The sequence below is a fragment of the Camelus bactrianus genome, chromosome 1 (genome assembly GCF_048773025.1).
Source record: "Camelus bactrianus isolate YW-2024 breed Bactrian camel chromosome 1, ASM4877302v1, whole genome shotgun sequence".
Lineage (NCBI taxonomy): Eukaryota > Metazoa > Chordata > Mammalia > Artiodactyla > Camelidae > Camelus > Camelus bactrianus.
This window is the reverse complement of record NC_133539.1, coordinates 63,475,553-63,499,694: the sequence shown is the minus strand read 5'-3', so window position 1 is coordinate 63,499,694 and position 24,142 is coordinate 63,475,553. Positions and strand designations below refer to the sequence as shown.

At 40.8% G+C, this 24,142-nt stretch overlaps 2 protein-coding genes across 6 annotated transcripts in view; both read right to left on the bottom strand.

The window, feature by feature from the left end:
- Positions 1-5,013: 5,013 nt before the first annotated feature.
- Positions 5,014-9,491, bottom strand: GP5 (glycoprotein V platelet). The gene has a single exon (XM_074365639.1). The coding sequence runs from the start codon at positions 7,109-7,111 to the stop codon at positions 5,438-5,440; it is 1,674 nt and encodes a 557-aa protein (XP_074221740.1). The 5' UTR covers positions 7,112-9,491; the 3' UTR covers positions 5,014-5,437.
- Positions 9,492-9,771: 280 nt separating this feature from the next.
- The window catches only part of ATP13A3 (ATPase 13A3), a 73,641-nt gene continuing 59,270 nt past the window's right edge, over positions 9,772-24,142 (bottom strand). For 4 of the 5 annotated variants that reach the window (XM_010959275.3, XM_010959276.3, XM_074365623.1 and 1 more), the window contains 3 exons: positions 21,374-21,454; positions 19,816-19,905; positions 9,772-13,207 (listed from right to left, as the gene is read on the bottom strand). In XM_010959275.3, the coding sequence (XP_010957577.1) occupies positions 13,010-13,207; positions 19,816-19,905; positions 21,374-21,454 (369 nt within the window). In that variant the 3' untranslated portion in view covers positions 9,772-13,009. The remainder of the gene's footprint in view (positions 13,208-19,815; positions 19,906-21,373; positions 21,455-24,142) is intronic. The other variant, XM_010959279.3, reaches the window with a different exon arrangement.

Below are 24,142 nucleotides of genomic sequence, written 5' to 3'. Positions count from 1 at the left end.
GTCTATAAAAAGGAACAATTAAAGAACAGGCAACCACAGAAATTAAAAATACAACAGCAGAGATTAACATTTTAATTAAAGTGTTAGCACATAGAGTTGAGAAGTCTCCAGAAAGTAGAAGAGAGATATTTAAAAGACAGAAGAAAAGAGAAGATAAAAAAGCTTAAAAGAGAGGCAAAAAATTATCAAGGAAATAGTGTATGAAAATTTCACAAAACTTGAGGACACAGGTCTCCAGAGGACCCTGGACGTTCGCAGCCATGTAAGTGAAATAAAGAGGAATCCATAGCACATCACATTGAAGTCAGAACCCAAAAGATGTACAGAAGATCCTAATGGCTCCCAAAAAGGAAAAATGAGCCAGCTGTAAATAACAACAATGAATTTTCACTGGTAATCTTGGTGCAAACAATTATTTGAATTTAGAATTCTATTTCCAGCTAAACTAGCAACCAAGTGTGAGAGGAGAATAAAGACATTTTCAGCTAAGGACTCAGAAAAGGGGATACCCTCTGTATCCCTTCTCCTAGCAAGTTGAGTTATAAGATGAGAGAGCACACTAGAAAGAGAGGGATGTGGAATTTAGGAGGCAGTGGCAGCCACCAAGGAAAGCCATGAAGAGAAGCTCCAGGAGACAGCTGGGTAGCCTGCTCAGAATGGTTTCTACAAATTCCAGGAAAATGAAGGAAGTGCTAGAAAGGAAATGTAATTACAATGTTCTATTTGACACGATAGTAAATAATATTTACAAAGAAACAATAACATCAATTCCTTTCTGTTCATTTTCAATAACTATCAAAATGTTAATTATGAGAGAGCATAAAAGTCATCAACCTTGACAGAAATTGGGAGGGAAAAGGAGAGCAGGGGAAAGGATTCAAACAATGGGGATCATACAGACCACAACTGAGTTAGGAATCAATAATAGAAAGGTATAAAAAAAAAACTGGAATTAAAAGCACACTTCTAGACAACTCAGTTCACAGAAACAATCATAATGGAAATGAGAAAATACAGAATTGAACAATAGCAGAGAATTAACATTAACAATAATACCACAGCTTAAAATAGGAGCTGCTGCTGAAGAAGTCCTTAGGGGAAATTTATATCCCCCAAAAGGTGAAAGAATAAATAAAAATCGATGGGCTAAGTATCTGACCTAAGAAGTCATGAAGAGAAAACTGCTAAACAGACTCCAAGAAAATAGAGGAAGGAAATAATAAAGATAAAAGCTGACAGTGAATGAAACAGAAAATAACAATGCACTAGGGAGGGGCTGCAGAGCCCAATGTTTGTTCTTAGTAAAATTAGTAAAATAGAAAAAAAAAATCTTGTGAGATTGATTTAAAAAAAAGGGAGATGGATATAAACAGCATTAGGGATGAAAAAAGGGGGCCAACAATAGATACAACAGAGATTTGAAAGCAAAACAGAAATTAAAATATTATGAAAAACGCTAGGCTAATATACTTGAAGACTTAGAGACAAAATGAACAATTTCCTAAAAAACATGTAACATAATGATAGTGAGGAAATAGAAGACTGAACAGATCTATAACCACTGAACTAAATTAAAGCAGTAGTTAAGAATAAGCCACACAAACTTAGACATGTGTGGCAGCCAGTCTCCCAAATGGCCCCGGGTGATCTCTGCCTCCTGGTGTTCTCACTTCAGCGTTGTGCCCTCCCTCATTGAAGAGCCTGACCTGCCAATACCTGTAGGAGACTGAGGAAACGATGAAATGTGACTTCCAAGGCTGAGTTATAAAAGACACTGACTTCCGTCTTGATAGCTCTCTCTTGAACCACTCACTCTGGGGGATGCCAGCTGCCTACAGAATCCCTGCAGGGTTTCTCAGTGGAGCTGGACATGCTGACCTTAAAATATGCATGGAATTGCAAAGGGCCCAGAACAGATAAGACTTTTCTGAAGAACAACAAGGTGGAGTGGTGACTCTACCAAGAGGTATTGAAGCTGCAATAATGAAGACAGTGAGTATAAGACTAGATAAATAGGCCAACAGTTTAGGCTCCAGAACCCAGAAGCCAACCCGTGTGTGGAAGGAAACTTGATAAATGACAGAACTAGCTTTGCAAACCAGTAGGGAAAGAATGGACAATGTGATAAATGGTCTGGGACAGTAGGATGTACATCTGGGAAAAAATACCATTGTTTCCCTATATCACATCACATACTAAAATAAATTCCATGTAGATTAAAGACCTAGATGTTAAAAGCAAACTTTTGCAAATTTTAGAAGAAAACACAGGAGAGTAACTTTATGACTTGAGAGTAGGAAGACTTTCTTAAAACAAGATTATTTTTCAAAAGCACAAAACATAAAGTTAGATTGCTAAATTTAGCTAAATTAAAATTAAAGTTGTTGCTCTTTACAAAGGCAGTATAAATAAGGTGAAAGAAGAAGACTCAAACTGAAAAAAGGTAGTTGCAAAGCACATAATTTACAGAGGAATAGTGTCCAGGATATGTAAAGAGTTCTTACATTTCAATAAGAAAAAGACAAAATGCCCCATTATAAATTGGTCAATGTATATGTACAGATAATTCTCAGAAGAAGAAATCTGAATGTTCAATAAATACTTAAAAATAAGCTCCACTTCACTAGTTGTCAGGGAAATGTAAGATAAAACAACAATGAGATGTCATTTCCTACCTATTAGACTGATAAAAATTTAAAATTCAGATATTGTCAAGAGTTGGTGAGAATGCGGAATAATGGAGCATAAAAAGGAAAAATACTGGGAGTAAATGTCCATCAACAAGAGAAGGGATAAATTGTGGTTTATTCACTCAATTGAATATTGTGCAGCTATTAAAATGAATGAACTAGAGCCAGATGCTTCACATGGATAAATCTCAAAAATGTGTTAGCCCAGAAAAAATAAATTTGAAGAATGCTATATGCAGAGTAGCATTTATATAAAATTTTGAAAACAGGCAAAGTGTTATTTCAGATTGTTTAGAGCTGTAGGAAGAGTATAAAAACCCGTCTAGGGGTGTGAAACACCAAATTTATTAATGTGCTTACCCCTAAGGAGAGGAGAGGCGAGGACCAAGGACAAGGAAGAGATGGAAACAGGTGCCTCCAACTTTGTCTGTTGTATTTTATTTGGTTAAAAAAAATCTGAAGCAAATATAGCAAAGTATAAAGACTGCACATAGCTGATTGAGGTGTCCAAAGTTGTTCTCTGTAATTTTCTGAATGTTTGATGATAACATCCAGGAGTTCGTGGGAGATGTTTTAGTTGGAGGGGACACCAAAATATAAATCCTGTGGAAGCATATACTTTGTTTTACCCACTGCTTTCTCCCTCTGCTTAGGAGAGTGCCTGGTACAGAGGAGATACTGAGCCACTACCGGCTGAGTGAATGAATACATGCAGAGGCACTGACACATGCTAGAACATGGTGTGTTCTGAAAGAATGAATCATAATGAAAGCCGACTTCTACAGAGACCCATATACATTGGCCTGTATTATTTTTCATCCTTGCAAGGATGGCAAGGACCATTATTAACCTCTCTCTACAGGTGAAGAAATGGAGGCTTAGAAAGCTTGCCAAAAAGCATAGTGGTTAGGACTAGAGTCCATATTCCATCAAAAAAGTCTGAGTTTTCTGCTGTAGGAGTTTCACAATTTGGAGCAGTGGAACTAAATAAGACAAAGATGCTCGTAGACACACACACCCCTAGAGTGAATGGTGAGCAGGACCAGAGGCAGTGGGTGAATGCTTAGTGCCTGATAGCCTGACAGTGGGGCCCACGGCAGGGAACAGTTTAGTCTGCCTGGGCAGTCAGGGAAGACTTTACCAGGAGCCATTTGAACTTGGCCTAGAAGGAGAAGGGCACCTACAAATGCCAGGAATCCAGCAACTCCTGCTCCACATCCAGTGGTTGTTATTGGAGCATCTGTTTCTCTGGACTGTGAGCACAGAGCCTGATCACACAGGGCAGGACAAACTGACTTGAGTGAATTTCCTATTTGAAGATGTTTGCTCTCACCTTTATATATACAAAGGAAAAAAATAAAAACAGCTCAAAGCTCTTTAGAAATCATGACAGCAGTAATAATTCCTTGCCCTTTAATAATAAAAGCTACCATTTATTGAACATTTACTGTATGCAGGGCACTGGGCTAAGTCATCAGATGCTTTATTGCCTTTAGTTCTCACAACAACTCTGTGAGGCAGGTACTATTTATCCCTTTCCAGGGATGAGGAAAGAAAGGCTTAGAGAATTTAGGTCTCTTGCCCACAGCCCTGTGCAGTTAGTAGGTGGAGCTGGGATCTGAACGTGCGGTTGCTGACTCTCCAGCCCATGTATTAACCACTGCGTCTCACAAGCAGACAGCTAATTAAAGCAACAAGGGTTTTACTGCTTTCAATTGGAATAAATGAGAACGTGATCTGAGCATAATAAACTAGAAACCAAGCTTATCATTACATTCATGAACACCTGTCACTGTCAGGTGCTCCATAAATGCTTGTGAAATGAGTTAGCGTTTAGTTCCAGGAAAAGAAAACCAACCGAGTGTCAAAATGACGTACTTCACCCCTGTAGGAAGCAGATGTAAACTCACCGACCACGTGAACAAGCAGAGCAGTGCTTTCCGGGCATGCCCCTGGGGACAGTGGGGATCAGCGACCCTTACCCACCCGCCTCAACCTCGGTCCCACTCGCCCTCCTGCCCGCCCCTCCCCCGCTCCTCTGCGCTCAGCCCAGACCCCGTTGTAAGGGCTCTGTCAATGGGTGCTGAGATCCTGGAGGGCAGGCTGTGTTTTCTCTCTCAGCCTATCACAGAGTAGATCTACTTTGAAAAGATGCTCTGCGTGAATGGAGTTCAGAGCTCTCTCCCGAACCCCAGAGATCAGAGATACATATAGTGAGAAACAGATAAGAAAGAACTGGAAGAATTCTGCTTTTCAAATAAAGCAGATGAAGAGAGCAATCCATCCTCTCCCCTAGGAAAAGCCATCATCACTGGATCCCATGTATTCATTTTATTCATTGATTTCACAAACATTTACCAGTCACCCACCAGGTGCGGGAGGCAGGCCCTGGCATGGAGTTGGCTGGCTCCTCTGCACCCTCCCTGTACACGCTGAAGAGACCCGTCTCCCGCCCCGCACGGCGCTGAGAGCACAAGGAGGGGCTGACACAGTCCAAGCCCCCGGGAGCACACGGTGGAGGGGGAAACTGAGGCAAGCAGGCAGTCCCAATTTACAACAGTAAAGGATACTGTTGGCGGGGAGACTGGGAGGTGGGAGAGAGGGGGAGATAGAGGGATGGAGTGAAGGAGGTGGGAAAGGCGGAGGAGGAGTAAGAAGGGAGAGGAAAACGATCTGGACTCTCCCCAGATCCATGTCTGACAATACTCTGGTCACGTTTTAATTAATTGCAAGTTTTTCCCGTTGTCTCAAACAAGAGCGCGGTCTCTGATTAATTTCCGAAAGAGCCTGCCGAGTTCAATCATAGCAAACATAATGATCCCGGTTATTACGGCCTGAGCCCCTAAAAGCAGAAAATAAAGACCCCAGAACAGGCTACGGTCTTGATGTTTGCCTTCGGGCATCGGCTGGGCCCACGCCCCGGACTCGGAGCGATTGGGCCGCAAGGCAGCGCGACCAGGGACAGCGGGCTGGGAGGACCCGAGGGAAGGCGGGCTCCGCGGATCCCGGCAAGGATCTCCGGCAGGCAGGGCCCAGAGCGGCAGGCCGGCGCGCGGCCCGGGGCCGTGACACCGCGGCGGCTCGGCTCGACCCACGAGGTTTGCGTGCCGCCGCAGCCACTCCAGGAAAGGCCACAGGCTACAGTCGCAGCGCCAGGGATTGTGCCCCAGCAGAACCTCCGCCAGCCGGGGCAGAGCCTCAAACAGGTCGCCAGGCAGGGTCTCCAGCTGGTTGTGGTCGAGCTGGACCACCTCCAGGCTGCTGAGGTTGCGGAAGAGCGCGCGGGGCAGGGTCCGCAGCCCGTTACCGCGCAGCGACAGGTGGCGCAGCCGGCCGAGGCCGCGCAGCAAGCCCGCGGGGAGAGAGGCCAGGCCGGTGGAGCGCAGGGCGAGCACCCGCAGCTCGCCCAGGCCCTGAAAGGCGTCCTCCGGAAGCGCGCTCAGCTGCGGGCTCAGTGTCACCCCCAGGGTCCCTAGGCCGCTCAGGTTGCGGAAGGCGGCGCTGGGCAGGGTGCGCAGCCGGGTGCCATTCAGCCACAGCTCCCTCAGGCCGCCCATCTCCCCGAAGAGTACCTTCGGGAGTTCCTCCAGCGGGTTCTCGAACAGAGTCAGGAGGGTCAAATTGTGCAAATGAAGAAAGAGGGCGGAGGGCAGAAAATCGAGACAGTTTCTGGAAAGAGTCAAAGAGCTCAGGCTTCGCAGCCGGTCGAAGGCGCCGGGTGCGACGAAACGGATGTGATTTCTGTCCAGCTGCAGCTCCATCAGGGCGCGCAGGCTGTCCATCAGCCCCGAATCCAGAGAGACGAGATGGTTCGAGTGGAGCAGAAGTTTCTCAAGGTTAACCTGGGCCCCAAACAATTCCCTGGGCAGATGCGTCAAATTGTTTTCCGATAAATCCAACAATTTCAGGTTCCTCAGGCGTGTGAAGAGGCTAGCAGGGAGGAAAGCGAGTTGGTTTTGGTTCAAAAAGAGCTCCTGCAGGTTAACCAGTTTCTGAAACATATTTTGGTCAAGGCCCTTGAGTTCATTGCCGTCCAAAAATAGCTGTTCCAGGAGCACCAGCTTATCCAATAACGCACCTGGAAGGTGAGGGATCTTGTTGCGCGACAACCTCAGAGTTTTAAGATTTATCAGGTCGTTGAAAGTGCCGGGTGCAACGGCGGAAACGTGGCTGTCGGACAGCATGAGGCGCTGCAGGACCGTCATGCCGCTGAAGCTGTCGTTCTGCAAGGCGCCGCGGCCCATTTGGAAGAGCAAGATGTGCGTGAGGTTGGTGGGCAGGCCGAGCCCGGCGATGCGCTCCACGCTGCCCGGCGAGCACTGCGCCGCGTCGCCGAAGACACACTTGCAGGCGGGTGGGCAGGGGAAGGGCTGCACGCGCAGGAGCCCGAGCGCCGCGCACAGCAGAGCGCTCCTCAGCATGTTTGAAACCAGGCGACAGTGACAGATCTGTGGGCAGCACACAAAAGAGCAAAGGCTCGAATTTCGATCTCGTAACCCTGCAGAGGCATGATCCTTTCGCCAGGATTATCACTGACTTTGAATGTTACCCAGACACACAAGTACGTCTCCTCTTACGAGTGCTGATTTTCGTCGGTGGTGAAAAGACGTTCATTCTACACTATGGGAGTCTCATTCTTCTGTTTTACTGATTTTCCACTCTCAGTTCAAAGTATTGAAATTAAAGCATTTCAAACTATACAAAAGTCAATACCCTTACACCTTTACATAAAGAGAATGAATTCAGCTAATCTTCCCCACAATCAAGCTCACAGGCATCACAGAGCTGTGCCCATTGTGAAAAGAGCCCTGCTTCTCTGACTTTATAAGTTAGCCCGAGGTGGCTATAACATACAGTCATGAAGGGAACAGCCAAGTCTGTTAAAACAGCAGCAATCACCATCTGATTCCTTTTATCACAATCATGCTGAATCTGCAGTACCTACTTTACTAAAACAGGGACACACCAAAACCGTGAACACCCTGTTAGCTACACTGAGAAAAGTAGGTAATAATACCTATCACTTAATGCCACGTATTGTTCTTAGCACTTTATTTAAATTAATTCATTTAATCCTTTCAACAGCCCTATGAGGTAGGTGATGTTATCCCCAATTAAAGGATGATGAGAGTAAGGCACAGAAAGGTTAAGTAACTTAACCAGAGTCACAGAGCTGGAATTTGAGAGTAGTATTTCTGATTGAGCCATAAGCAGAGTTGTCATTTCTAAGATGCTTAATTAAAAATTAGTAATCATGGCATTGAATTATCTGTCAACTTCACACAGTAATACTAATCTGCCAAAACAATGTTTCCTAAACGTAATTTTACACTAATTGCTTCTTGTACTAAATTCTATTTCTTATGCACACACAGACTAAACTGAGCCCTCCAGTTGCCCATACTAAATTTTAAAATATTTAGCCTTACCTGAAATGGTGCTGCACCCAAAGCAACTGAAAGGCTTAGAGCTTTGCGTGTGATTCTGCACTTTTTAAAGGAAGAGGGAGGTAGCCTTGCATCCTGAGGATAAAGACCTTCCCAGAATAAAAGTCTTGGAAAGAACCCTATCTCAGAGGGCATATTCTGGTTTTCAATGACACATATCTTCCAACTTTGAAAAAGAGATCATATTTAACCTGAATCCTACTGCCAAAGCTGAATGATAAAAGTAGGAGGGAGAGAAATTGCACAATATGACTCTCCCCAGAAGCGAAAACTGGACACAGAAGTTGCAGGAGTAATGCAGCTGGATCACTGCAGCAGCCATGCCCCTGTTTGGGCCACACTTCCTTTGAGTCTTCCTTTTCATGCCACATTGCTCCCATTCTAATCTAGGTCCCCTCTCCCCCTTTTAGGAATAGTAAGGCTAAGAACATTCTCAGATGCTCCAGAGGACTGGGAGGAGGTACTCTGGGATCATCAGAGTAAGACTTCAAGTCAAATTCCAGTGAAACTTTAGTCTATTTCCCCAGAAGACCTCCAATGACAATTATCTCCAAGTTTTATTCTTTGAATAGAAGACATTACGATGGCCCAAAAAGGGAAAGCCGGGCACAGAAGTTGCAGACAGTGGAGGAACACTGGGAATTCATCCACTGAACTGACTGATGAGGTATTGAGAAGTACTTTGAGCAATGAAGTTGATGGCTCCAGTGTTTCAAGCCCTTTGGATTCTGGATCCATGAAACAGGTCAGGAATCTACGGCCCTAAGTGGCATCTTCTGTTTCAAAGTCATAGAACACTGGCCTACAGGATTTGGCCATGCAGAAGCAGGTATCTGCTCAGATGAGAGATGCTTTTCTTCCTTCATAGGGGAGACACTAAGGCTGGGGCACAGTGGGACTCCCTCTGTACTTGTGGAGTAATCACAACCCCGTCAAACAGGGACAGTCTCATTCAAATTCCTAGAACTCCCCGTGCCCTTCCTTGTAATATATACCCAGAATAAAGCACTTGGCAGTTCACAGGGGAAGAGCTTGAAGAACTGTGCCACCACCGGCAGGCTGTAAGGACACAATCATTTGCTACACAATCCATAGTGAGTGGGAAGAACTTGGGCTCAAACTAGAGTTCACACCACCCAACCCATCCACATGGCCCGCAGCAGGACACGTGCCTCCTGCAGAACTTGATACAAGGAAACACTTCCTACCCAAGCTGGAGGCCCAGCACACCCTGCCCTCTGGGGTTCCTACAGCCAGTAGTCAGCTCCACGGTTTCTCTCTCCGTGGAGTGCCTTTTGCACGCACGGACACTTTACCTCAGACTTAACTACGGCTCGCATGGCATTAGCTTTTGGTTTGATCTTCCCAACTGTTAATAGATAAGTCCTAGTCTTCTATTTCACCATTTCCCTCAGACCTCCTGACACTTACATTTGAGTGATGCGCTTCCAGGAGATGGTCACAGACATGATGTGATGATATGTGGAAATTGTATTTATTTTTGTGAAAAACTTGAAGTTAAAAAAAAAAACAGGAAATGGGAGAAGTATTAAGCAGGAAAGTTAAGTCTAGAGAGGGTAATATTCATGTAATTAGAAAGTAAACAAACGGATAAAGACACAGAAAAAAAGAAATGTTATATCATTCACTTAAATCTTTATTTTGAACAGCTTCAATCAAAAAATTTCATAAGGTTATTTACAGTGCTGAATGTATACTTCTCAATGTATGCCTTTTTGACATCAGGGTACCATTCTTGAGCAGCAATACAATTTTAAAAATATAAAGATGCAGTATCATTTCTGATATAAAGTTACTTAAAAAAAATCCAAAGTCTTAGGGAATTCACAAATCATAACAGGAAGTAACTATTTTATTAATGTGCACATAATTACCAAATCTTAATACATTAAAAATATGTGTAAATGCCCACAGACTGTACAAAAATTAACATTTTGTTAAAAGTTCCCAACCGCCTCCCACCATAAATATACAAAAACCTACTTTCAGATATGTCAAAACTACATGCATGAAATCTTAGAATGTTTTCTGAAGCTTAAATTTTGCTCTTCTCTGGACATTGGATCCATAGCCTTTGGGGAACAGAATACATAAATGCTGATATAATTCACCATGCCTTTGAAACTGTGCAGTATTTTCATAAACATGGGAAACAAAACAAACAGTAAAAATTGCAAGAGTTTGGTTTAAACACAAGTACAATTTGGAAAGCTTTCGAATGTAAGGATTATAAAACTAATATAAAAAGTATTTATTTTGTTGTTGGCTTAGCCACTTTTATTCAAGCATTATTTGCAGCATTGCTTTACAGCAGTTGGTGCTAGAAGATATAAAACATATAGTTACCACTATTTATATTTGAGGGAGGAAAAAAAACTTTAAACAACCCTGAGGGAGACACACATTAAAAATCTTGTTATTTATTTAAAAAGTTAAAAAGTTACATATTATTTAACAATTACTTTCCTGGACATTTTTGTCCTTTAAGTATGTGCATAAATAAAATTTAAATCAGCAATATTTATTACTCTTAATACATCAAAATAATATATGTACAGATTTTTAAATTTAGGTCTGTATACACTCAAATAATTTACTGTGAAATTCAGAATCAAAATTACTATGTAATGGTGACCTACTGAGAGAAGACTCATCTACCTATGGCACTGAGTAGGACACACATCTGGATTCACAGACATTCTTCAAATAACATTCAGGAAGCCATCAATTACAACCTGAACAACCCACCGTGTCTATTTTCAAATCTAACCTTCTACAAGTGCTTTTCCCACCTATCTAAAAACCTCATTCCTTTGAAAAACAATATGGACAGATGTGATATAAAACCCTTATAAAATCTAAATGTTAAAAAAGGGGGGAGGGTGTCAAAAATATAGTTCTTTATGATCATGCTCTTAAAGATGTTAAATACAATCTGATAGTTGATTTTTAAGCTGCTACTTAGCAATTACTTTAATTATATGCTTCAGTATTTAAATGAAAGAAAAACTTTACAGTTCTGGGAGATCACTGAAGACTCACACTTGTATGTACTGGAAATGAATGTGGAAATTATAAAATGATCAAGAGAATAACTATAGAAAACAGTGCTAATTCACAGCTCAAGAGGTCTAAATGCATAGCTTCATTGAATCATTCCTGGAATAACTGTTCTTATCAGCTAATATGTATTAATATAGTATCATACTTTCTGATGGAAAACTTCGATTGTATTTTTGTCAGAATCAGCAGTGGCTGTAGCAATAACAGTGATCCTGAGTGTAACTTACATTTTTCTACAGGTACCAAACATCATCAGGTCTCTGCAGCATAAAAAACGAGAACCCTTTGGTTCTACGGTTCTGGATAACATTTGATCAAATTGGTAAATATATATCAAGAAAATAATGATCAGCTGGATGTGGAAAGCACAGGCATGCTACTGGTTAACAACGAACAAAGGATAAGATCACACAGTCTTAGTAGTTTAGTGTCCATTTTACAGCAATATCAGTTTTCTTTGGGCTTTGCCAAACTGCTGGATCTTACCTATAAAGGTATTTATAAATTATCTTAATTTTGTTTAGAATTTAAACATTTCCCAGGCAAAAAAGAAACGTGAAAAATATCTTCCACATTTCTTTTGGCTCAATGAACTTTTTAACTTTGTTTCAATTTCTTTTTCTCCCAGAAATTTCCATAACCAACATGCTCATTCATAAACATCCAATTCAAAATACGGTGACTCTGACCTCTGGCGCCACCTAATGGCATAAAACAAACTCACCGGGTTCATATTGCTTTGAAAAAATAGCATTCAAAATCACTCATTTTTTAAGCCTCATTATGGATAGGAGAGACATACGTCAAACCTTTACAAATTTGGGAGGTAAAATTCTAACTCAAAAAACTAAAAAAAAAAAACCCAAAACAACTCACTATTACCTTTAGGTAATTAAAGACATAGAAGAAAATAAAAAGACATTTAAAATAATATAAAACCTGAGAGGGAAAGAACAGATAAGAAAAGATATTAGAAGGATAGATCTATAACTACTGCCAAGAGAAATCAGCCTTTTTCCTACTGAAAAGGTTCTACAATATTTAACTAAAGCAAATTACACTACTGACACCAGACATAGCACAAGATCCATTTAATAGCTTTGAGGGACATCTCAAGAAGGCAGTGAAGCACCTTGCTGATTAGAAAAATAAAACCCAGGCAGTTTTACAGAAAATATAAACTCATAAATGGAAATTACCTGAGTTGTTCTATAAGCAACACCATAAAACTCACCCCTAAGCCTAGGCTACCAAAGGGAACTGATGCATGTACACCGAGTTTTCTTCGGGAGAAATATTGAAATCCAATGAAAATAGGCTTTCTACCCACTTTTCAGTGGAGACTAATTAACACCTACTTTATTTATCAATCACAAATTTAGGACCTATATATAAATGATGACTTCTTTTAATAAGGGGGCTGTGAAAATAAATGTAAAGGCATAAACTCAGTCTTAGAAGCTAATGTCTAAAAATCTTCCAAATACCAACTTTCTTCTGTACCCTATAATTATTACTGAGGGTAACAAGCAAGAAAATTCTGGAAATATGTATAATATTTAGAGTTACTGAGTGACGGTATAAGACTTTATAGATTGATTATTAATTTAACTGACAGGCGAACCTCCTTTTGTTTCGTTTAAAAAAAAAAAAGCTCTCAAATCAGCTACTGTATTGGAAGGGACATAAACTGAAAGAGTGCCACTCTGACACGTAGAATCAGATAAAGCCCCACATTTATATTCTCCTCAAAACTGCTGCTGGAAGACCGCTGGGACGGATGCACTGCTATGTTATGGTGATGATCTGACATGATCCGTTCTCCTTCACTAAAGCTTTAGCTTCTGTTGTTGTTTGAGGTTTTGGTGGCCATTCTGGGTCAACCAAGAGCTCCTGAGCCAGATACATGTACTTGGCCTTTGGCATCTTCTTCCTACAGTTTAGGGCCCAGGACACACAGCATTTTCCCCACCAATCCACTGACTCCTAAGAAAATAAGGAAAAAGAAGAACATCCTGGTAGATTAAGAGCTGCTGTTTTTAACTAGTTTGTTAAAGCACAGTTCATCAGCACAGAAAAATAAGAGGAAATGACTGCTGAGCACAACAAACACATGAAGAAAAGTCCATGTTAAAAAAAAAGTCAGCTTTCAATTATTTAGGAACACTTTTTTAAGATTATATTTTTAAATTATCCATGCAATTTACTTCATTTTATTTAGTTCCATGTACCTGTCTCCTCTTGTATACAGCTACATTCTTAAGATAACCTGCGTATCTGGAGTCTGTGATTCTATAACATAAAACATCTAGTGCATTAAGAATAACGTTACTCAGAAAGAGAAAACATTTTTAATATTTAATGTGAAAACCCTCATATTCTATCCCAAACTATCTTTTGGTTCCATTGCTTCTAGCAACCTAAGCACCTGATCGGTGTACAAATACCATTGTTATTGTTAATATCACCTTTCAAAGCAGTATGTAAATACTGTTAGGTCAAAATCAGAACTCAGATTATGCTTAATGTCATTTACTTATTTTAAAACCACATTCAACAGAAAAACAACAATTTTATTTCATAATGATGGTTTCCCCTTGGTGCTCCACAACTGGAAAGAGGCACATAGAAAGGCATAAAGCAAGTACTACTTCTTGGTATTATTTTATTGTAAAAAGCTCCACTGTCACGGAAATCCTTCTAATCAACCCTGTTTTTAATGAATGTGATCTCAGATAAACAGTTCTTGGAGAACAAGTAAGCAGAGTCCCTGGTTATTGTACAAAAATGTAAATTCAATATAAACCTCCAGAACATGTCTTAACTGAAGTTGGAAATAAATGAAATAAAACTAAATGACTATCCTGAGACCTGTAGCTATATTCACCTCTGAAGAACAGTCAATTTTTAATTATTTTGGCTGTTGCTCCTCAAAAGCAAAATTTCAATCCCAGGTTGTTTTGTTTTGCCATCAACATATAATCCAGGCTGCAACCAGGTCAGATCTCAAGGATGTAAAGCTGACCCTTTAACAACACTGGTCAACCATGCAGGTTCACTTATACACGGATTGTTTTTTTATAAGTAGTAAATACTACAGTATTACATGATCCACGATTGGTTGAATTCACAAATGTGGAGGAACTCCATATTGAGGGCCCATAAATTATATAAATTAGAGCGGATTTTTGACCGCAGGGAGAGTCAGCAACCTGAACCCTGGCACTGTTCAAGCGTCAACTGTAATCTCACAAAATGCAGGCAAGATGTAACTGGGACAGGCATTCTAATGTCGACACTCAAAATATCTGCATGATCAAGAAAGGCAAATTTGCTATAACAGAGTCTGAACACATGTTTCTAAATTGGCCAGTGGAAAACAGCAAACATACTTAAAAATGAAAACTCTCTAAAACATTTACACACTTTGACTTGGTAGGTCTCATCTTACTGAGCCAACCGCCAGGCACCCACTACTCTCTCCTTCAAAACTGGAGTGGGCATGTGGCAGTGCCAAGGGCACGATACCCAGTAACTATGTGCTTTTAAATGCCTTCTAGTTTACTTTATCAACCAAACACAGTAAGCTGCACCATTACTAAGAACTTGAAGGCAAAAACTGTGATTTGTCACAAGGAAGCTACATTAGATTGGGAGTGGGGGGTGGGTAGGTGAGGATACAGATTTGAAGATTATTCATCTGGTAGCCTCTTTATTGTCATAGCTAAAAAGAGAGCTTTTACCCTCACCTTAAACGAAGTCCACAAGAAAATATTTAGCATTAGGACAGATACAGAAGAGACTCGGTATAGGATGCTTCAGGTGATCCAAATAACAAATAATTCCTTTCCAGTACAAGCACACACATGACAAACTTTAGTATTTAATCTGAGGCGACAGTTCACTACTTGGATCTATCTTTCTCCCTAAGGTGTTAAAACTCTTCAATATAATTGCAGGGAAAAAAAAAATCACTGTTCCTAAATCAATGTGAAAGCTGTCACTTTTTGTTTTATAGCAAGTAGTACTGTTAAAGGATCACAGAAAATGGTAACAGAAATGCTGACTTAAAAAAGAGGGCAGAAACACATGGGCCTTGTCTGTATATCCAGACGAGCCAGTTGGGCTGAAGGCAACGCGTAACAGGCTGAGTTAAGCCAAGGATATTTAAATAGAAGACACACACACATAATTAAATCCATCATTCCCCAACTGTGGAAAGTAAGGCAAGCAATAAAATTAAAACTAATTCCACTGTGAACAGAATCACGACTAAATAGTATTCTTTTTATATTAATGTGCATTTTTAAAAAATCCTCACGTCCCTATTAAAAGCAACGAACACTTGTTATAATTTTAAAAATAAACTAAGTCACAAGGAACACTAGGGATCCCCCCTCCACTGTAATTAGACTCATATTTTGTCCTTGTAACCACACCTCCCCAAATATCATACACAAAAAATACACTGTAAGCAAGCGTTAAGTTAGTTTACAAACACAAGCATACCACACACATCCTCAGCCACAATTTAATTCACGAGCAGAAATAAAAGGAGCTGCCGGCATGCTAGAATGACAACGAAATCAAGGGAGAGCAGACGATGGCAAGAGGGGAGAGGCAAGCATGTGCAAGGAGAGGGAAAAGCTGGAGCATTGCGGGGCTTAGAATGAGCAGCCAGGTCTCCCCAGTCTGGGCTACGTCCCTGAAGCAGGAGATCACAGGAGCCCCAACAACTGGATCTTGTGACTTGCTCCTGGAAAGAATGGTTAAATAATCAAGCATATCCCTTAAAGAAGGGAAAGAGGCTATCACAGTCCAGCAGAAAAACCACAAAGAACTTTCTAAAAGATCTACAGCTAAAATTCTCCTGCTTCTTAGACCAGTCCAAGCTGTTCATTCTAGAACTCCAATGCCAGCTTACTCCTGGAGTAGCAGTGTCTTTTAGGAAAGGATTTCATGGGTAATATGTAAGACATATAGCCATGCGTGTGGTGGGGGGGGTGTGTTATAATGGTACTATAGTTTTTCATAAAAGTCTTCCTCCATACCAATCCTGAATATAACACAAAGACAATCAGAATTAGCATTCTGTCTAAATAAGCTGAAATAATATCCTAAGTAGCATAAAGACTATAGTTAACATCTGGATTTTTCCCCAAAAAGGAAAACTTAATCAGGGCAAATTCGCAGGTGTTATGAAAATACATAATGGTTCATGACTCCAGCTCCACATCTACCACTAAGCGGCCTGGGTTTAGCGGGTGCAGGCTAGGCAGGAATGCGTCTCCGTAAGGGAATATGCAGCACCGATCTTCTCCAACCCGGGTAAAGCTTTACAGAAAACCACAGATGACGGCGCCTGCACTGAGGATTTCTCATTCAGCAGATCCAGAGCGGAGTTTAAGGCATTTCTGAATATTACTATCTTAAGAATCTTTTTTTTTTTTCAGTCAGAGAATAAGTATTAGCATCTGGGCTGCTAAAGATCATTATAGGAAAAAAAAACTTAGCTAAGTGAAAGTTTTAACTTTGATTATTTACAAACGGTTTATTTAACCTATTTTCAATTTGATTCAATGGACACTTATTGAGGCCAAATGAGAAAGAAAAAGAATCACTACGGGAAATAAATTACTACTACGTAAACATCTTTCCTGTATTAGGTTAGCTGCATGAATGTTCAATGGGCCAAATAAACATAACAGCTAAAATGTCTACTATTAAATAAAAATGATGCCTAAAAGTTCATTTGAAGTTCACTTAAAAGTTCTTTAAAGAATATGGAAGTTTTCTGTTCTAGGAATATTATGGTCCTGGGTCCAGATAAAACTGAATTTGAACTCCAGTTCTAACACTGTTTCCTCATCTGTGAAGAAAGGGGTATCTTTAGTCTCTCTATCCTGATCTCCTGCGGTTGTAACAATTGAGGGAATTTATACAAAATGCCTCGCAGCATCCACCACAGAAGGTGGGTATTGAAAACAGTGGCTACTGTTTGTCTCCATTTTGTCACCCGATTGTTGCATTCGTTTGCATCTCTGCGGCCCCACAGCATAAGGCAGTGTGGCACAGTGGAAAAAACAGTCCTGAAATCAGAAACCCTGGCTTCCACTCCCAGCTCTGCCATTCATGAGCTGCGTAAGCAGAGCATGTCGACAGAATGCTGTTTCTTTATGTATAAAACGAAGCTGGAAACACCTTAAGATAGGAAGGATCCTGGAGGCATTGTATAGCTTGCCTTGTCGATCACCAGGTTATTTTGGGATATGGTTACTAGGGACTTCCAGGTGAGGTTCCTGGCTTCCCAACTCAAATGTGTGAGACCTGCAGCCTAGTCCAGGGTCTCTAGCTTTGAAACTTCCAACCCTGGTCTCCGGGTCTATATGGGAAGGAAGGAAAAGGAGAAACATGGCTGTGCTCCCCCAAAAGTAAAAGAAGGTTGGGAGCTGCAGTCTGGGAAGACCTCATGAGATTCTTGGTAGAAAAGAGCACAGAACGGGCGGGTGTGAAACGGGGGTTTGTGGTGAGGGGGCGCTGTGGCAGCCATGGAAGTCACTCTCGCCTTTACTTTCTTTCTCAGCTTACGGCAGGGATCTCTGGCCTGTGTGCTGCTGTCAGATGTTTACTTAGCAGCAGCCCCAGGCTCCACCCACCACATGGTCCCCAGGCTCCACCCACCACATGCCAGCGGCAGCACCACCCCCTCAACTGTGACAACCAAAAATGTGTCCAGGCACTGCTAAATGTCCCCGGGAGGGGGTGGCGGTGGGGTGGGGGGAGATTACCCCTGACTGAGAACCTCAGCCTTCCAGTAACGTTACCAACTGCTCAGCTCTTGAAGGGTCATGAATGTGAACAGCCAGTGCGCCTCACGTGCAGAGAGGTTATACAAACTCTCTTTTCTAAAGCCAATTATTTTTAAAATGCTTCTTTAATTGTGACCACAGAAACTGAAGGCTGAAATTCTTGTCTACGCAATGATGCTCAGAACCAGTAAAGATTGGGAGCTGCTGGAGCCTCCCTGCTCTAGGCCACTCTCTCCGCAGGACACTTTTAGAGGTACAACTTCACATGAAAAACATAGCCTTTTAGAAATAAGGACACATACTTATTCATAAATTTTTAGAAAACAGACGTAGCCAGTGATAGAATTTTCTGCCACTTAATTTTGGATAAAAAGTGAGAAGGGTTTTCCAATTTAGATGTTTTAAAGGAGCTTTATGATACCCACTTTCGACTAAATCAGGATCTAACTCTTCAGAACCCACATTCCCTGTTTAGATCAATAGTTGGAGACCTCTTTGGAAAAGCTAAAAATTCAATGTAAATGTTTTCCTTGGCCTAGGCCTTGCCAATACAAACATTTTTTTATATGAGGACTGATAATATGAGCCAAAGTTAACCCTTTGAAGTAACAGAATGAGGCACCAAGAGCTAAAAAAAAAAAAGACACAGAGGAGATTTAGCTCAAGGACTCGAGCTTCTAACACAGCTCTGGTCATACTACTAGGCACTGCCTTGAGAAAAAGAAACTAAAGTGGATGCCGGACTCATCACATCATTACAAAACTATTCCTACTCATTATCAAGCTTTAGAAAACGAAATGGTGCTCTCCGGGACCTCTAGCCGATCCCGTGATGCCACACCAGGCATCAAGCCTAATGAACTACCGAAGTGAAGCTCAGGACGTGGCTACTCAGGTAAAAGAAGGCTAAAATGAGTGAGTGACCCATGCCAGGGAATCCTCTTGGATTCCACAAGCTTCCTTGTGGCCCAGGATGAGTGAACGGTTTAAACTCATGAGTGTAAAGCATATCACCCAGCTACAAACAGCAACGGGCAAAATAATGAGGGTGTGAGACTTTATATCGTCAAGTTCTCTATACTCAAAAAGCTGGCTCAGAGCTGTGATTCAACAGTACTGGTTTAAAAAAATAAGACTAACTCATATTTTCCATGAAGAATGTCAGCCTAACACCAAAAAATAGGTTTTATTCATCTGTTTCTCTTTTATTTTTACCTCAAAAAAAGTCAAAAGTCCTAAAGCATGGTTTGTATTAAAAAAAAAAAAAAAAAAAAAAAAAAAAAAAAGCATGGTCTGAAAATTTTTCTGAATGAGAGACATGCTGGGGAAAACCAAAAGAGCCACTCAAAATTGAGGAACAGTAACTGATAAGAAATCAGAAATAATTCTTCAGAATTCTGACCTTTCAACTCTGACTCGTGAAGAAAGATTCCCATTTCATAACTTTATTTATATGAATCTCATTTAGCTTCTAATAGGACTCATCAAAACTAGAACTTAAAATTTAAGACAGACAAAAATGGAAAATTAACTCTTACACCACAAGACCTTCACAAAAACAGAAGGTAAGGATTGGAATGGAGAAGAGACTTATGAAACTTCTGAAGTCCTAAGAAGCCTGTAACAAATGTTCACCATGAGTTTTCTAGGACTCCTTACAAAAAAAATGAAATGCCAGGCACAGAAGAAAAGGTTGAACAACACACAACAGAATCTCACCCTACACGATGCAGAGCACACAACTGACAGAGCCTAGATATACGTGAAAAAGGGCTGATTTCCAACCTGCGGAGGCTGTGTGATGGTGAAGCGATATTCTCCTTGTTTGTCTCGATTGAACACAACTTTCCAAAGGACCATGTCAAGGAAGAAGTTCTGAGAGATATTCCAGTGAGTGAAGAATTAAAAATGACCATGTCATTCCTTATTAATGCATACATTTACAAAGGCTCACACAATGCTGAACATTAGTAAAAAACATGATTTGGTTTTCACATAGAGAATTTCAGTTACTACTGCGAAAGGATAAATAACGACAGGACTTTAGTAACAAATAGAAATCATCATAAAAATTCTTGATAAAATGGGGCCTCTAAATTTTCTACAAAATATGGCTTTTATCTGAATCCTCGGGTCTTTCCCATGTTAAAATACTTACAACCTCAAGCCCTTCTCTTAACAGTGAGTTATTTGTATCTAAAAGAGTATGATTTCATCAAAGTCCAAAACAATTCTTTTGATAGTGAGCAAGAATAAATTAAGAGGAATTAAGAAAAGAGTACCTAAAAATTGTTTTTAAAAAAGATTTTATCTGAAATAACACTTGAATGAAAAGGTGAACTTAAACTATAGAAAAAGGAAAGCTTTTAAAATATAATACCTTGGATGTGCCTTCTAGTGTCCATAAAATAGCAAAAATACTTTAAATTGGACAACTTGAAGAGATCAGTACCACATAATCATGCTGCCTACTGTGGCCCCAATTTAAATACCAAGTCATCTTTTAGAAAGCTAACAAATTACATGTAATTTCCAAGTCTAGAACTATTATTTCTAAAGTACACGTATGTCCCATAAACTACCTAAATTCAAAAGCCTACTCTATGAAACCCTTAACTTAAAAATCACAACTGTATCTCCTTCTTCGTTTGATATATTGCCACCAGAGGAGTGAATTATAATAGCAGCTCTGAGAAGAGACTACATTTTATTAATAAGCAGCAAGTGAGAACTTACTATCTCCTTTCAGAGAAGCCGACCTAAAGGCGATCCGAATAGGAAAATAACTATACAGTATACAATGGATCAAAGAGCACTTAAGGCCTCTTTCCCCAGGGGAAACTTAAAAGTTAACACCAAGGAGGCAGTTCCAGCAATCAATGCAATCAGTGGTGAGACTGGGTAAATTCAGAATGGCCACTATTTTATACTGACAATAAACGTTCTTACTATTCACATTTGCTATACTTCATGGAGACAGCCCCCTCCCTTTCCTCCTTTAAATGGGAGACTCGGGTGGTACTCTGATTTCATGGCCACTGGTTTACCAGTTTATGGGCCACCTAAACACCAATCTTCTCTCCTTTCTATCAATTACTAACTTTTGATTTCTAACTGCATATTTTCTCCCATCTCTATGAGCGCAGCTAAGTCATATCTCTTAATACGGCTATTATCAGTTCATGGAAAAGATCAGAAGAGGAGGCTAAATGAATTTAACTACAAAGAAACTGAAACTCTTTGTGGGCTTCCATAATGTTATCTATCCTCCTCCCCCATTACCATTAAATCACCAAGAATCTCAAAGCAGCAAGGGTGCCATCTGACTATGTGATGTGCTTACCTCTACCACGATCGCTACAAAGGCATTGACAAGAACAATGATGAGCATAGTTACACGCCACGGATATGGTACACACACTATCTGTAAGGCAAAAATTGTTAAGTTAATGCAGTTGATATTATAGCACTATATTGTAATTTCCAGATTTATCGAATTCCTATTATATGCCAAGCACTTCCATACACCATTTCAATCCCCAACAATGCCACATGGTAGATATTGTATCGACTTTCCAGATGATAAAACTCAAAATGGAGTAACTGGAGGTTTAAAAAATGCATTGAAGTGGCTGAGCTTAGAGCCAAATCCAATCCAGACTCAAAGTCCATGCTCTACTAAATCATGAATATCTAACAAGTCCCTGATTTTAAAATAAAGTCCTACCTTTAAATAATAAAAGGCAGACAGTGATCTAATACTAAAGGACTACTCAAAACCCCACACTGTTATAAAGACAAATTCATAAAAGAACTATGCAGATCAATTTAAGTAAGTTTTCACTTTAAAATCTGTGATTCTTTTCTAAGGCCTATAAAAGACAAGAAAAAAGAAAAAGAAAAACAATCCTATTCATGCATTCATCCCTTTAGTACACAAATATTGACTGAGCACCTAAGATACTGTGCTAAGTGCTGGGGAGCAGTATGATCTAACACGTTTTAGAAAGATATTTACGACTCCAGCAAGAAGGATTTGAGGGGTGCAGACTGCTCCAGTGATAAGGCAAGAGTCGATGGGAGCCCACACTAGACTGGTGCGGGGAATAATAAGGTACATATATTTGGTCTCTGTCCCTGTTCCCGACACAGGGCTCTTAAAACTCTTAACTTCCTGTGTGATGGGGGAGATAGAGGCGTCTTACACAAGACTCCTAAATTCTCTGGCATTTCATGGGTATCAGGAGTGTTTCACTTCTAATAAGGCTACTTTGGTGGGCTCCTGGATGGCTTCAGGATGGGGACTGGTCACCAGAAAGACTGAGCTCCACTCCCCCATCTTCCAGGAAGCGGGGAGGGTCTGAAGACTGACTCAAGAATTAGCCATGCCTATATGATGAAACCTCTAAGGAAAAAAAAAAATCCCTAAACTACAGGGTTTGGAGAGCTTCTGGATTGGTCAACACATCCATGTGCTGGGAGGGTGGTACATCCCAACTCCACAGGACAGAAGAAGCTCCTGCACTTGGGACTCTTCCAGATCTTGGCTTATGTACCTCTTCATCTGGCTGTATACTTGTATCTTTATTGTATTCTTTATAATAAACCAATTAACGTAAGTGTTTCCTTGAGTTCTGTGAGCCATTATAGCAAATTACCAAGCCTGAGGAGGAGGTTGTGGGAACCCTGACTTATAGCTGGTTGGTGAGAAATACAGGTGACAACCTGGAACTTGCAGCTGATGTCTGAAGTGGGGGCAGCCTTATGGGACAGAGCCCTCAACCTGCAGGGTCTGTGCTGGTTCCAGGTAGTTAGTGTTAAAACTAAACTGCAAGATACCCAGTTAGTGTCCGGAGTGCTGGAGAACTGTTTGGTGTGGAACAATCCCCACACATTTGGCGTCAGATGTGTTGTGAGCAAGAAACAACAGTTTCCTTTTAGGGGGCAAATGGGATTGGAGTAAAGAGAGAAACAGAGATTCAGAATAAGAAAACTGACAGAATCTAGAAACAGACTGGCTATGAAGAGAAAAGGAAGAGACAAGTGCATGTACACATACACACATACATACACACACTCACACTTCTGCCTTGGATAAATGGTGGTACCAAGAAATAGTCGAAGCAGGACTGAGAGAGAACATGATGAGCTTAGCTTTAAAAATGCTGAATGTGAGAACCGATGGGTGAATCACACATATAACGTTCAGTGTGCCAGTGGATATGCAGGTTAAAGCACAATTGTGAGAACCAGGCTAAGGGTATAAAGTTGGGAGTCTTCAACACATAGACGGCAACTACAGGTAGCCCTGATGAGGATGAGGTCATCTGAATGGATACAGTAGGACAAGGGATAAGAACACACATGTGTGGGAACATTAACATTTAAGAAACAGGCAGAGGGTTTGGAACCACAATGGAGAATGAAAATGAGGAGTCACAGAAGTAGGAAAAGACCAGAAAAGAGCAAAGCATCACAACATTCCAGGGGGAATGTGTCAAGAATGATGGGAAGGCTAGCTATCAAATTCTGCTGAGGAGTCAAGTAAGACTGGGAAAAATAAACAAATAAACAAGGGGACAAGTCCACTGGACTTCACAGGAAGGCTGTTACCTGCCTGGGCAAGGGCAGTCTCAGCAGATCTGGCAGGAGTAGAAGCCAGACCAGCTGATGAGTGTGTGGGAGGTGAGCTGAATGTAGCACTCTTTCAAAACCATAATTTGGCTGTGAAGCAGAAGACATGTGTAGTAAGAGGGAAATAATAAATATGTTTTGTTTTCTTCTTTGCTTAAAGTGCTTATCTAAATCCCTCAGTGAAGCATGTGGGGAAACAGATGCTCATACACTGCTTGTAAGACTATAAACCATCAACCTCTTCAAAGTTCAATAACACAGTATTTATAAAACCCAAATTCTAGATATTCTTTGATCAAGCAATTCTACTTCTGCACATTAACCTCTAAAAATGCATGTTATCTTAATGAAGCGTACAAGAATTCACAATATAGCATTGTTTATAACAAGAAAATAGTAAACAACCTAAATATCCATTAAAAGGGGATTAGTTAAAATTTGGAAAATCCATGAAATGGAATGTTCATTGCATAAAGTT